The sequence below is a fragment of the Sander lucioperca genome, chromosome 20 (assembly GCF_008315115.2).
Source record: "Sander lucioperca isolate FBNREF2018 chromosome 20, SLUC_FBN_1.2, whole genome shotgun sequence".
NCBI classification, from domain to species: domain Eukaryota; kingdom Metazoa; phylum Chordata; class Actinopteri; order Perciformes; family Percidae; genus Sander; species Sander lucioperca.
In genome coordinates this window covers 4,629,270-4,643,259 of record NC_050192.1, presented here as the reverse complement: position 1 = coordinate 4,643,259, position 13,990 = coordinate 4,629,270, and the positions used below count along the sequence as shown (strand labels likewise).

The window sequence follows — 13,990 nt, the reverse complement described above, 5'->3', positions numbered from 1 at the left end:
GTGTGCTAACAGGAGATTGTGGTGGTGAAACATCTGCTTCCATCATTCATTAGCAGATTAGCATTTATAATTTCTTTCTTTCTCTCTCTCTCTCTCTCTCTCTCTCTCTCTCTCTCTCTCTCTCTCTCTCTGTCTTTCTTTCTGTAGGTGGTCGTGTTGTGTTTTGCTCTGTTTTTGGGGAGTTTCTACCCCAGCAGTTTGACTCCGTGCTCCACCATCACTGAAACTGGCCTCACTTCTAAACAGCTGGCTGTCAAAGAGTCCTACACAACCACAGGTAATTAAACTATACACTCTATAAACTTTCTAAGGTGATGTTACTGACTGTTTGTGTTTAAAGCTTTTTGGGCGGCCTCCAAGTTGTCAAAAATAATCTTATTCATTAAGATTCACACCTGATGATGTCTGAACAGCCTCTTCTTTATTGCAGGAAGAGACAAATTAAAGGTGAAATGTCATCTTATAGGTCCCATATTGTGAAAAGTGAGATTTTGGGGTTTATAAAGCAGGTCAAGGTGCTATATAAATACTGTGACAATACCAGAATGCTCAATCCACAGAGAAATGCACACAGCCTGTATTCAGAAACTGCCTTTTAAACGAGCCGTCAAGACTGTGATGTCACAACTATACTATATATAGGTAGAAGTGCCACTACAGTGGTGTTACAGTCATTCCCCAGCTGCACTGACAGTGCAGAGACTCTGAAAGCACAGTTCCGGAAGACCCGGAAAACTGACCAATCAGAGAAGACTTTTTCGGAAGGGGGGGCTTAAAGGGACAGGCGCTAAACAGAGTGTTTCAGACAGAGGGTGAATACAGGTACAGTATATTCAGACAATAATGTGTTTTTAGTACATTAAAGCATGTAAACATGTTCTAGTAGAAACCCAAAATACAAGTATGATGCTGGAAATGAGCATAATATGGGACCTTTAAGTTGAAGAAACTTCCACATTAACAAGCGATCACAATTATACAAACATACACATATTTTGAACGATATAGAAATGCTATTGTTTCCAATTTAACCACAAAAACATAAATATATTCATGTATGTGTGTAGCTACAGTAAGATATGCACTCTGAGACTGGCTATCAAATAGTTATTGAAAGTAGACTTTTAGACAGTTTTCAGCTAAACTGACCTTTCCTGCTGTTTCAATTGTAATGAATCATTACATCATTAGTTCCCAACTATAAAACTGTGCAGGCCCATTATAACCTCGCCAGTAATCAGATTCCACCTACAACACTGCTATGAGAGCTACAGAGCTACTGATTAGAAGAGTTGACCTTTCACTACATCCTCTTTACTACCTCCCACACACACACACACACACACACACACACACACACACACACACTTTAATAGAGACCAGATATAATTTTCTTAACAATCAAATCCAGTTTCCTGTCCAATCCTGCCCACACAAACAAACACACAGGCAGTTTTTCAGAAGGCAGAAAATAACGTAAAAAGTGTGTGTGGGGATAGTGTGTATTTGTGTGTGGTGCTCCCATGCATGACTGGTGCCACTGGTGTGTGTTCAGTCTGAAAAGGTTGAAAAATGTTATTATCCTGTTTAAGATACAGAGCGCAGTTTTTCCTCAAACAGTAATATATTAAAATAAAAAAGTTAATTAAAATGTATTTTATTTTTTATTTTTTTTAGTGAAGTCGAGGAATCTGTTATCAACGTTCGAAGACGAGCAGCCACACCTCCTCGGTTTAGGCGGGGAATATCCCGCCCAATGGGAGGACACGTCGGCCGTCGTCATGGCAGTGTGGCGTCGCTCAGAGCAACAGAAAGTGGCGGTGGTGGAGCCCAACATGGTGGAAACACACCCACCCTTCAGAAATAAAAGCAATGAGACGCAGACATCAAAAAACCTGCTGCTGGACCTGCAAAGGTAAACACACACAAGCTTTATAGTTATTTAGTTATTTAGAATATTACAGAGGAAGAAGTGCCTAGCATGAGCAGTGATAGCAGCAATAGCTGAACACACGAAGAAAACAGCGCCATCTACAGACACTCAACAGTCAAACTGCAGTTGAACAGGAGCCAAATCAGACTTTTTCCGATGATATTAGACACAGTTTTTAGTTTTTTTTCCACAAATGAAAGTCTTGAAAATTACAAAAAAAAAAAATCACAATAAAAAAAAAAAAAAAGATTTAGGATGCCCTTACATATGTATTTAGCCCTGAACGTAACTTAAAACTCTGACAAGTAGTTTAAATAAGCCCTTGTTATAATAAAAATCTGGATGACATTTGTTTCCCTGGTCTCACTACACAAAGAGATACTTTGCTGATTAAAATCTAGCTCTGTGTCAACTTAGTGTGGGAAGTGACGTATTGTTTCATGTTGTCTGAACACACCTCTGATCGTTGTCTCTCAGGTCTCTGGAGCAGAGGACGAAGGAGAGCAGCAGTAAAGTGATAGAGCTGGAGCGATCGGTCAACGAGACCTCCTGAGGTTCAAGTCAACACCCACCCTAAACGCCCCTCCACCCCGGGACCCCGCCTCCCTTAAACCCCATGATGACCTTTGACCTCCCCCCCTGTAGAGCATGGTTCAGTGTCCTGGAGCAAACCTCATACAGTAGTTCCCACTACTGATTGTTCCATCTCTGCTTAATCAGATACACTGTAATAGTAGTAATAATAATAATAATAATTTCAAAGAGGCACTGGTTGCCTTAGTTTCTTAAGTAAAGTTGCACTGAATTATTCTTACTTATATGAGTCAACTTATCAGTTGTATCTGTTGTCTTAATTGACCCGGCTTGAATCACGTTGAGATAAATTCAAATAGATTTATTTAATGATGCAGCGTGGCATTTATTCCAGTGGAAAGTTTATTAAAATATGACACGTGAGGCTTTTTACAGGACACTGAAAGAGAACCTTTGTATTTATAGAAACCTTGTTTGTTTTGTTAAAGTTATTGCTTTTTGTAGTTCTTTTAATGTTTTTATTCCATTCCAGTAATGCATACATCCCATTTTGATACTTGTTTGTGTTCATGTTGTATTTTTTTTTTTTTTTTTGCTATTTTATTGTACTCTTTTATATATTTTTATCATTATATTGTTATATATTTTCTTCAGCTGACTTGACATTTCAAATATAGAGGGCTTAACTTGGGGGTTCCTGCACTCATTTGAAAAAAAGTTTCAAAATCTTTGTTTGTTGATGTAAAAAGTTCAACATCATATTTGGGATGTTTATAGGTGTGCTGATCAATCTGCAGCTCAAATCTGCTATTTTCTCACAATTAATACCGACTGTAGTTTTAAAATCCAGTTAGATAAAAACCAAAAGAGAGCACCTTTTTCCACAAATGTTCATATATGACATGTGGGGACCCTGTTAGCTATGCTTCAGACATTTTGACTTCGTTCTGTCTTTGTGATGAGTGCGAGTCAAGAGTCAAAAGCATCTTGAGGGGACTATTTTTTTGTCAGGTTGCTCTTATAGCGTTTGTGTGCAGTTGAGCAGCAAACTACACCTCCTTTAAGAATAGTTGGACATTTTAGGACACATCCTTTATTTGCCTTTTTGTAGAGCGTTAGATGAAAGATCGATACCACGCGCAGATTTGTATGGTAAAAAATGAAGTTACAGCCACCAACCAGTTGGCTTAGCTTAGCATAAAGACTGGAAACATAGGGAAACAGCTCTTTTATGTATAAAAAAAACAAACAAAAAGAAAACACCTACCAGCACCTCTAAAAGTCACTAATTTCCAAATGAGATTTGAGATATTCATTTGTGAACTTTAGAGGTGTTGGTAGACAGGTTTTGTTACCTTAGACAGAGCTACGCTAGCTGTTTCCATGCTAAGCTAAGCTAAGTGCCTGCTGTCAGTAGCTTCATATTTATTGTACAGACATGAGTGGTATCGATCTTCTGAAAAAAGTGAAAAGGCATATGTCCCCAAATGTCAACCTTTGTCTTAAAAAAAGTGTGATGGAACCACAGAATGAACTTTCTGCAACTGTACTTGGCCTTTAATGCTGCGATGCTTTTGCCTTAATCACTTTTACTGTCAGCTCCAAGAGTCTTTATTTACTATTTTTCAGCATTTGCCAAAAAACTTTCTTCCCCGACATGAAAAAAAGGTATCTATTTTTGTAAATATAAGTTGTTAATAAATAAGCAAGTCTAAATGTGTCTGGGATCTGTAGTTTATAAACCAATCCATAATTCATTCAGAGTTTATTTTGGATGCAGTGTTGTTGATAAATTATAAATGTAGCTTCACAGTTTGTCCTGACTTTCTGTTGGGTTTACTTTGTTAATTACAGGTCATGGCTTTAAAAGTCTTAATTGTCTACTTCAAGTGTATTACAGATGGATTCTTAAATTTCTGAGCTTTATTGAAACATGTTATTTCATGTATGTTACAGACTTCTTGTGTTCCAGGTCTGTGCATCCATGTTGTAAATACAAACACATTTGTTAAAAATTAAATAGTATTAAGTAAATTAAGCCCAGAAACATAAGAAATTGTGACTCACACTGTGAGGATGAGTCAAAGTGTCAACAGAAAAAGATCCCAGTCCTGTTTAGAGACTAGAAAACAATATTTGTATATCCTGGTCTCATATTCTAAGCTTTGTAGATCAATCAGTGGCTAGATTGTCAAAGATGTATTGTTAAATCTGTATGTAAGGACACATTGATGATAATCTTTGCTCCAAGCCACAGCAACTTTCCTCACTCACTGCTGAGTCTATAAATGGGAGAGATCATAGGAAACACAAGATATTGATTTTATTCTGAATTTTTATGGAAAATTCTCTTCTAGTTTAAACTAGCAGCCAGTGGATAGTTTTTCTTTTCCCAAATCAGATTTAATTTCCATGTTGCTTCTTTGTAAAGCCACTCCTGTCTTTTTGCTTTCAAATGAATATAGTATTTTCCTTAGTAAAACCGTATTTTCTGCGATTGTGTGTGGTCTGTTTATGGTCAATTGTTGATATTAGAGACAATGAGACAACAATCTATGGGCCCCTCCCCGCATCCACAGCTATTCATTCTAGCATCTTTTTGTGCCCTCCTCACATGAGGGCCCTGGGTACTCAGTCCCCTTTTTCCCCCCAGTCCGACATCCCTGATTAGAGAAGACAGAAAGCCAAGAAAAACAAGCTGTTATAGTATTTTTTGAGCTGGGGATACTGTAACAAGTACCATGATACTTTGTTGTTAGGCCTACATATTGGACAAATAATAATGCCATTAGACTTGCCATGGTACAAGTAATATAATGGTAATACAATGGTGAGCGACAAGGCACAAACATTTTGGTATAACAATGGTGCATGATGTCACGTTTTTGCTTACAGTGAAATATTGTGTACATATATTATAATAACTTTATCTCTAGCGTCATCATCAGGTCAACATTCTAGCTTGTCCAATGTTTTGGTTTATGACCAAATACCTGCAGAACTAATGATATTCAGCCTCAGCTGTACTTTGTATTCAGTGCTAATTAGCCAATGTTAGCATGCTAGCATGCTAAACCAAGATGGTGAACATGGTAAACATTATACCTCCAAAATATCAACATGTTAGCATTTAGCTCGAAGCACTGATATGTTTAAGTACAGACTTGTAAAGCTACTAGCATGGCTGCAGACTCTTTTTATTGTTACCATAAGAACTGGTTTCTTTATAGCTATTTTAAATACAAACAGTTACTTTTTTACATTAAGTAGAAATGTGCAAAATAAGTGCAGCAACTGCATAAAATATAATGTTTACTTCAGCTGATGACAAATAGTTGTTGCTAGCTTCAAAGCAGTTTCTGTGCAACTTTAAATTAAGTTAAGGCCAAACTCCATTAGGACAGACAGGCGTCTCAGGGTTAACACAATGGCCTACAGAGGAGTTTATATCTCCTCCATCATGACAAGGTTCCTGAAATAGATCAGCAGCAGCGCCTCATAATTAGTTGTGCGAATTGCTCTGACAGTACCAAGACAGATACAGACAATACACAGTCCCACAACTTCATAACAGTCCAGTCTCATAGTAACGCAGCAACAATAAATTCCATTACCGCTCCAGTTATGGTGCTTTGTGTTTGTAATAAAATTGATAACAGAACAGGCTTTCTAAACTGTGTGATGAAACATTTGTAACAGTCAGTCTCAAGGAGCTGCGATCTGATTTCACAGGATTGCTGGAGTTTTCATGCGAACACCTAGTTTAGAAATGAAAAAAATCTTTTAATAGGGGCATATAGAAAAAGTTTCATTGTGTTCTGCCTTTGTCCATATGTGAGAGTCTGGTCTCATCAAATTTAAAGATGGCTTCTAGACTTTTTTTCTTCTTTTTCTAAAATGGTGGGTTTTTTCTTGACCCTCCTTCCGCAATTGAAGCACATTTCTGCATCACAATTATGAGCTATAAGTCAAAATTATGAGATGCTAAATTAAATATTTTAATTACTAAGACAAAATTAAAAGATGCAAAGTCAGTTATGAGATACGAAGTCCAAATGTTGACTTATTTAGTCAAAAATATGATATTAAGTCAAAATGATGAGGTACAAAGGCAAAATATTGACATATTAAGTCAAAATGATGTTGGCCAAAAGGGTTGTAACAATGATAAATACATTCAACCAAAGTGAAGTTATGACAACTAGAACGACTGCATCTAAGTCTGTCATTTCAAATTTGTGCTTTGTTAAATTATTCATGGTTGATAAACACAGAGATTACAGACAGATGCTCCCCTGCAGAAAAAAGGTACACGAAGGTCAAACAATTCATCTCAGGTCAGTGATGACTTTATAAAACAGATGGCTCAGTGCAGTGAAGTGAAACAGGAGGACAGATGTGTCCTGATGTTTGACAGGAAGACCTACTGCTGCAAAGAATGAGCTCACACTTAATGAAAGGCAATGTGAGAATACTATCATCACAACGCAGCTTGTGTGTGTGTGTGATTAGTGTGTGTGTGATTAGTGTGTGAGATACTGAGAGGGTGCATGTGTTCACCCTCTGCCCTACTTTCTGACTGATGATGCTGCAGAAAGGAGGAGGTGAGGGAATATCCCACAATGCCATGCTGCTCATCCCATGGGCCAGATGGATGGATGGACGGACACAGACGGATAAGCTTATAGATGGATGGGTGCTGCAGTTAGTTGTAGTCCGCACACACTGGACGTGTTAATTGTCGCCGCCCTCACAGCAGATCGGGCTTTCGCAGTTTTTAAAACCTGTCATGTCGCACAAAGGATCAAATCCCCGACTTCCGGTCATGTATTTGAAAAATAAAAGCATTTTTAAGATCACTATAGTGCACCCATCGTAATCAGCAAGCACTGATTACCAATAAATATACTATATATATATACAGCATATTGCAGTTCGAAGAGTTTACTGTCTTGACTTACTTGACATTATGGGAAATCGTTTATAATTGATTTTAGACGTAATTAAATCACTTATTTATTGGATCAAATTCTAGTCTGAAAGATTTTGCAAAAGAAATTCTCACAAAATAAATCCAAAGTCTTTAGTTGTAACTCAGCTTTTTGTAAACCTGTAAAAAAAACTGTATGAAAAATTGTATGAAAAAAGTTTTTGACTGTGTAGAAAAGATTTCTAGTTATTAAATTAGAGAATGTTTAAATAAAATTTGTGCACAAATTATATCTGTGGTGACGTTACAGAATGATGAGATGATGAAGTGATTTCTTATTCATCATCATTTTGTGTTGAAATAAGACAAGCGGATCAATAAAGTGTAAACATTGATAAAATACAAATAAACTGACAATGCCCAATACAGATAATATATCAAATCAAATGATAGTAATTGTAACATATAAAAGCATACACAGTATAGTGAAAGTCTTAGACGACTAGCTCCAGAACGAATCTAACAAATATATAAAATAAAATAAAAACGTATGTAATAATATAGATAGACAGACAGACAGACAGACAGACACAGATAGATAGATAGATAGATAGATAGATAGATAGATAGATAGATAGATAGATAGATAGATAGACAGATAGATAGATAGATAGATAGATAGATAGATAGATAGATAGATAGATAGATAGACAGATAGATAGACAGATAGATAGATAGACAGACAGATAGATAGATAGATAGATAGATAGATAGATAAATAGATAGCAATGGATAACTGCTTTTATGTCATGAAAATAATTATTTTCAGACATACCCTTTTTAACCAGTAGATACCAGTACACACGTATACATATTTTCGCTCTGTCTTCTACACAGTAATTAAATGGAGAAAATCTTTATTTTGAAGGTTAAGACGCTGCACCTCCTGTCTGACGTTGTTAGCTTGACGTAGCTTGCTTCCAGTTGGTTTGGAGCTCGTGAGTGCAGTTCGGTCTGTTGTCCAGGCGGCTGCGCGTGCTGCCGTGCCTGGCTGCAATATATAAAAGCGGTCAACGGTCAGAAATCACAACGCTCAAACCGCTCAAAAACGTTAACGCTGTCGTATTTACTCCCCCAAAAACGTTCAATCTTCCTCTCCACCACCGGCACCTGTGCCCCCCTCACAAGCCGGGAGAGAGGGGGGGTCCAGAGCGGGAAGCAAGGACCGACCAGCATGGACCCCCAAGTGAAGGATCGAACTAGCCTGGCTGCAGGGGGCTTTAGCGGGCGCCTGGCCTCTCTTGGAGCCGACGGGGGTGACTCGGAGTCCGGAGCCGGCTCGGAAGAAACTGGCTGCTGCAGTGATACGTTCAGCAGTCTGCCCGACATGGAGCAGGAGACACTGGAAGAGAAATTAAGAGGACTGGCGTTCAGAAAACAGACCTCCTATCGGTGAGTGGGGAGCTGGGAGGATGCTTGAACAGGATACTGGTCAAATATGTTGGTGTTTGTATTCGTCTGTTATGAATGTTGCTAGCCCTCATGATTATTTTAAATAAGGCTAACGTCAGAATGTCATGTAGGCTAGCTAAAGCTTATAAACAGAAACAGGGCATGACCCAAAGAGAGTGAGGGATTATATTAGAGGTTATTTTTTGCTCATTTTCAAAGCTAAATTCTTATATAGCTACACACGTTCTGGGTGTATGGTATGCTAGCTTGTCCAGGCTGGCCACATGATTGTCTGGTAACAGCCTAAACATGGTATTGATATCATACACAGCAGCATTTAAGCTCATGTCAGCACTGGGTCAAGAACATTTTGCATATGCAACAATGCGTTTGCATTTCCCTGTGGTGTTATAGCATGTGAAGAGGGTTAAGGAGAGGAGAAACAGTATTGATTTTTGGGCATTGTGTGTGTGTGTGTGTGTGTGTGTGTGTGTGTGTGTGTGTGTGTGTGTGTGTGTATGTGTGTATGTGTAAATGCCAGCAGCAGCCTGACACCCTGGTGTGACTGGCAGCTGCTGTTGATAGCGAAAACTGGCCTGAGACCAAACACACACACACACACACACACACACACACACACACACACGCACGCACGCACGCACGCACGCACACAAACACAAACACAAACACAAACAAACTCAAATGTCCCTGTCAGGAATGTGTGGCATCCATCATTTCTCGTCTGTGGCTCTGATTGTGAATGTGTGTCAACCAAAATGATCTGCATTTGGAGGTCAAATCAATCATTTTAACTTGTTTGTGTCTGAATGACTTGTTTGGGGAACTGGCAAAGTAAAGCAACAGTTTGTGCATCTAAAATCTCCAAAATCCAAGTCAGCAATTGAATATTTGTTGATTTTTGACTCACTGTATGAGTAATATGGTGATAAGGTCATATACCTGCCTGGTTGTATTTCAGACTAGTTTTCACTCTACATCTTTATCCATTTACCTTCATTTGAAAAATAAATCTGTACTAGGGCTGCACGATATGTCCTAAAATCAAAAATACCGATTAATTGCACATTTTACCTCAATAACGATAAATGAACAAAAATTTAACTTTTTTGTGATTCTTTTCTTTGTCGTCATAGTTCATTGACAAGGTTTGTGTAAATAGGCTCAAATATTGAAGGTGAGATATTTTTCTAATTCAAAGTGCTTATTTTTGTGATTTTAAAAAAATTGAAGGAAACACACAAAGCTGGAACTATTATGGCTATTTATTGAAAATGTATAAAATTGAAATGAAAGCACACATTGCTTGAAATGAAAATGTCTTGTGAAGAAAGTCACATTTCAGTTTGATAAAAATTATCGTTATTATCGTCATGGGAAAAATACGTCGATAACAGCTTCAGAATTTCGATGTCTATACATTTTCGATTAATCGTCCAGCCCTAATCTGTACTCGCTAAAAAAGAAAAGAAGAAGGGCTCATATTAGTTTTGCATATAGCATTTCATGAGTGCAATGAGATTAAAATATGCATTGTGTAAACACATTAAAACAGAATAAACTGACCATTTGGGAAGGAAATTCATCGCATTTGAAAAAGCGATGGGACAGTATAATCCTATTACAATCCATTTGACAGATGATAATTTGTCTGCATCATTATATTCATTTTTTTTAACGATCCATAGTCTTTTAAACGCCCACTTGAGCTACATGTACTGTAAGGCACATACATTACCAAGGGAAGTCTCACCACTCTTTCCATTTTATTGTACCATCATTTATAGAGTCTCTCTTCCTCTCTGTGTTTTCCCCGGGGGAAACCATCTTTGGTTAGGTGAGGTTTCCAGGAGATTGTGCATCATGGGGAGTGCCACAGCTGGTTTGCCCTGTCCAATTTTATAACCGCACGAGTGGTTTGTTCTGATAAATCTGTTGCCTCAGTCAAAAAAAGAAACCGCAGTACACTGGTGAAGGGATGGAGTTGGTAAATTGTGCATCATGTCGGAACCCTTTTCTAATTTATGCACACTGGAGTAAAGGCTGACATTAGATGAAGACTTTTGTACAACCCACAGAGATGTTATATTATCATCTGACTCTCATAATATGTGCTGCAGAGTTTCAGCATGAAGTCATGATGTTTCATTATTTATTCCACATAAATTCAAGAGATGAGTGAGACGTTTGGGATGTTTAGAGGTGCGCTGATCAATCTTCAGCTGCAGAAACACTTAAATATTTTAGTTTATCCTGGTGAACACTGACTGAAGTATTCTAAACCAGTCTAATATTAATGTTTGCAAAAGATAAACCGTTCATATTTGACATATGGGGACGCTGTTAGCTATCCTTCAGACATTTTGATTTAGTTTTTCTCTGCATGATGGTCACTGGTGCTCTGCAAAACGACTTCTGTTTTAGTCTGGACTACATTTGTCTGGTTCCTCTTAAAGCTGTTGCAACAGCTGTTGGACCTGTTTGAATGTGTGCAGTCGAGCAGCAAACTACACCTCGAAAATAACTGACTTTCTTGCAGAGAGTTAGATGCGGAGATAGATACCACTCTCATGTCTGTACGATAGATGTGAAGCTACAGCCAGCAACCAGTTATCTTAGCTTAGCATAAAGATTGGAAACACGGGGAAACAGCTAGCCTGGCTCTGTCCAAAGATGAATAAAATCAGCCCACCAACACCTCTGAAGCTCACTAATTCACACGCTGTATTTGTTTAATCACTGGTTTGTGGTTGTGGTTTTACAAGGGGTTATGTACTGGACTATTTCTTTTCTCCGCTGGTTACCTGGCAACCTCACAGTGATGGCAATTGGACCGTTCCCAAAAATCTCGAACTATTCCTTTTACGAAGAACCTGGAGTCAGATACTACTAAAGGCTCACTTAAAAATGCGGCCTTTCATATTTAGCTCAGCCCGCGTTATTTGTGGTGGTGGTGGGGGGGAGCTCTGGTATAGGAAATTTGCACTTTGGATAAGAAGAAAAATACTGAAAGAATATTTTCCACCCATATCCCTCTCTACTCCTGTAGCATTTCCCAGTCATTTTATTCAGTGCTCATGTACTGTACACGGCTTCATTGGAAATCCCCAGTAGGATTAATTTCATTTGGAAAGAGAACATTTGGCTCATGTAACTGCAGCCATTGTTTGCTATTGTTTATACAAATGTATTTTGGCTAAATACAAGAAGAACATTTTACTATTAATGAAAAAGTGCACCTTCACTTATTTTTTATGGAGTTTTGTTACACTATTCGAGAGAATAGACTATTCTGGACTATAATGGAAATAAGATTTTGGCATAATTTTTATTCCTCCACAGTTATGTCATAAATCTGTCTGTGTGTCTTTTTCCTGCACTTCTCTTCCATACATAACAATTATGGGGGCACGCAGGAGTGTAGATTACATGCCACCATGTCTTGGTGTTGGTAGTCTCGCTTTGCCAGACCTTCCTCCACAGCGCTGCGGAGGAGGGTCTGGTTAGCATTTCTGGGATGGGAGAAAAACGTGCTCAGGTTTATTGGCATTTCTTTAAACCAATCACAAGCGTCATGGGCGGTGCTAAGCTCCGCATGGAGCCGCTGCAAAATAGCCTCGCGAAGAAACTTGTTTTGGTGGAACATGTGTACGTCAAAAGTTGTTTTAGTCGTGCAACAGAAAGCTCAGATTGGACAGATAGTCTAGCTAGCTGTCTGGATTTACCCTGCAGAGATCTGAGGAGCAGTTAACCATAGTCCTCATAAATCCACCGGAGTTTAGAATTCCAACACAAAGAAAGCAGAAGGAAACGGACATCGATGAAAAGATATGCATCTGGTGGAATTTCCTGCGGTACCGGAGCAATCCCGGAAGTGGAACGTCGTGGATATAGACTATGGTGTTGGTGTTGTTGCAGTTTTGACCTTTGGCCTTATTGGATAAAGCTATGGATAATCTGTGAATTTTCATCATGGGATGAGCCACGTGGAGGAAATGGCATTAGGCGGTCAAGAGAGATGATTTGTATGAAGGTAGTTTACATAGCTTTGAAGTGGCCAGTGCTAACAAGTGAATTACCATATGTGGCAATATGAAAGAGCTGAGAAATGATGTCGTTGAACATCAAAGGCAGTGTGTTTGCGTGCTTTTGTGGTAATGTGTTTATGGCAGCGTAAGGCACATGTAACTTATCTGCCAGGCATTCGTCACACTTTGTCTGTATGCGTTTGTGTGTTCCCAGAATACTGTCCTTCCTTTTATCTATTCTTAGACGTCTCACCCGTCTGCCTTCATGACAGTCAGAAAGACAGTTGCTTTGTGTGTGTGTGTGTGTGTGTGTGTGTGTGTGTGTGTGTGTGTGTGTGTGTGTGTGTGTGTGTGTGTGTCTGTGTGTGTCATTCCAACCAGTTAGACAGTTAGTCAGCACGCCAGTTAGTCTGTAAGACATTACTTCAATTAGTACTCAGTCAAGCAGCTGGACACCCAATCTTTAAATGAGTTAGAAAGTTGTTTTTTCTGGCACTTCTTCTATCTGGGACAGTCAGCTGGTCAGCAGTTAATTTATACGTTATTTGGAGCATCCAGCTGTCAAGAAAGATAGTCATCTACAGTATCCAAATCGACATGAGCCCTAATGGTGATCCTGCATCTTCACAGCCTTTAGACTCATAATCAAGCAATCGACCATCCCTGACCACTCTTTGTAGACATCTACAATATCTGCAGCTTACTGAAATACCCTATTACTAATGTCACAATTGATTGATGGCTGTACCAAGATAAACATAAAATATTGCAATGCAACTTGGCTGGAATTAGTGGTGGGAGATATGTTGATATATACCGGGATTTAACGTAACTTTTATGGGTGTATCGGGCAACTACAGGTAAGGTTTTGCAAATAGGACTTCAACTATAGGATTTTTTTTTGTTTTGTCTAATCAATTAACCTTTATAAAATGTAAAAGAAAAGCCAAATGGAAAGCCTTCAAATTGATTGTTTTGTCCGACCAACAGTCGAAACCCCCATTATATTCAGTTAACTATGACAAAACTGAAAAGATTAATAGAATGTCAAAACAGTTGCCAATTCCTTTGTACTCGGTTGGCTACTTGATGAAT

General features: G+C 38.5%; 2 protein-coding genes across 12 annotated transcripts in view; both read left to right on the top strand.

Moving 5' to 3' along the window:
• creb3l2 (cAMP responsive element binding protein 3-like 2) overlaps positions 1-3,344 on the top strand; it is a 31,398-nt gene extending 28,054 nt beyond the window's left edge. For both annotated transcript variants that reach the window (XM_031313420.2, XM_031313419.2), the window contains exons 10-12: positions 148-277; positions 1,678-1,915; positions 2,411-3,344. In XM_031313420.2, the coding sequence (XP_031169280.1) occupies positions 148-277; positions 1,678-1,915; positions 2,411-2,486 (444 nt within the window). In that variant the 3' untranslated portion in view covers positions 2,487-3,344. The remainder of the gene's footprint in view (positions 1-147; positions 278-1,677; positions 1,916-2,410) is intronic.
• A 5,033-nt stretch (positions 3,345-8,377) lies between these two features.
• Positions 8,378-13,990, top strand: part of dgki (diacylglycerol kinase, iota) — a 99,125-nt gene continuing 93,512 nt past the window's right edge. For 7 of the 10 annotated variants that reach the window (XM_035996256.1, XM_031313414.2, XM_031313418.2 and 4 more), the window contains exon 1: positions 8,379-8,849. In XM_035996256.1, the coding sequence (XP_035852149.1) occupies positions 8,632-8,849 (218 nt within the window). In that variant the 5' untranslated portion in view covers positions 8,379-8,631. Of the gene's footprint in view, positions 8,850-13,990 lie in introns of all 10 variants that reach the window. The other 3 variants (XM_035996255.1, XM_031313412.2, XM_035996259.1) reach the window with 1 other exon arrangement.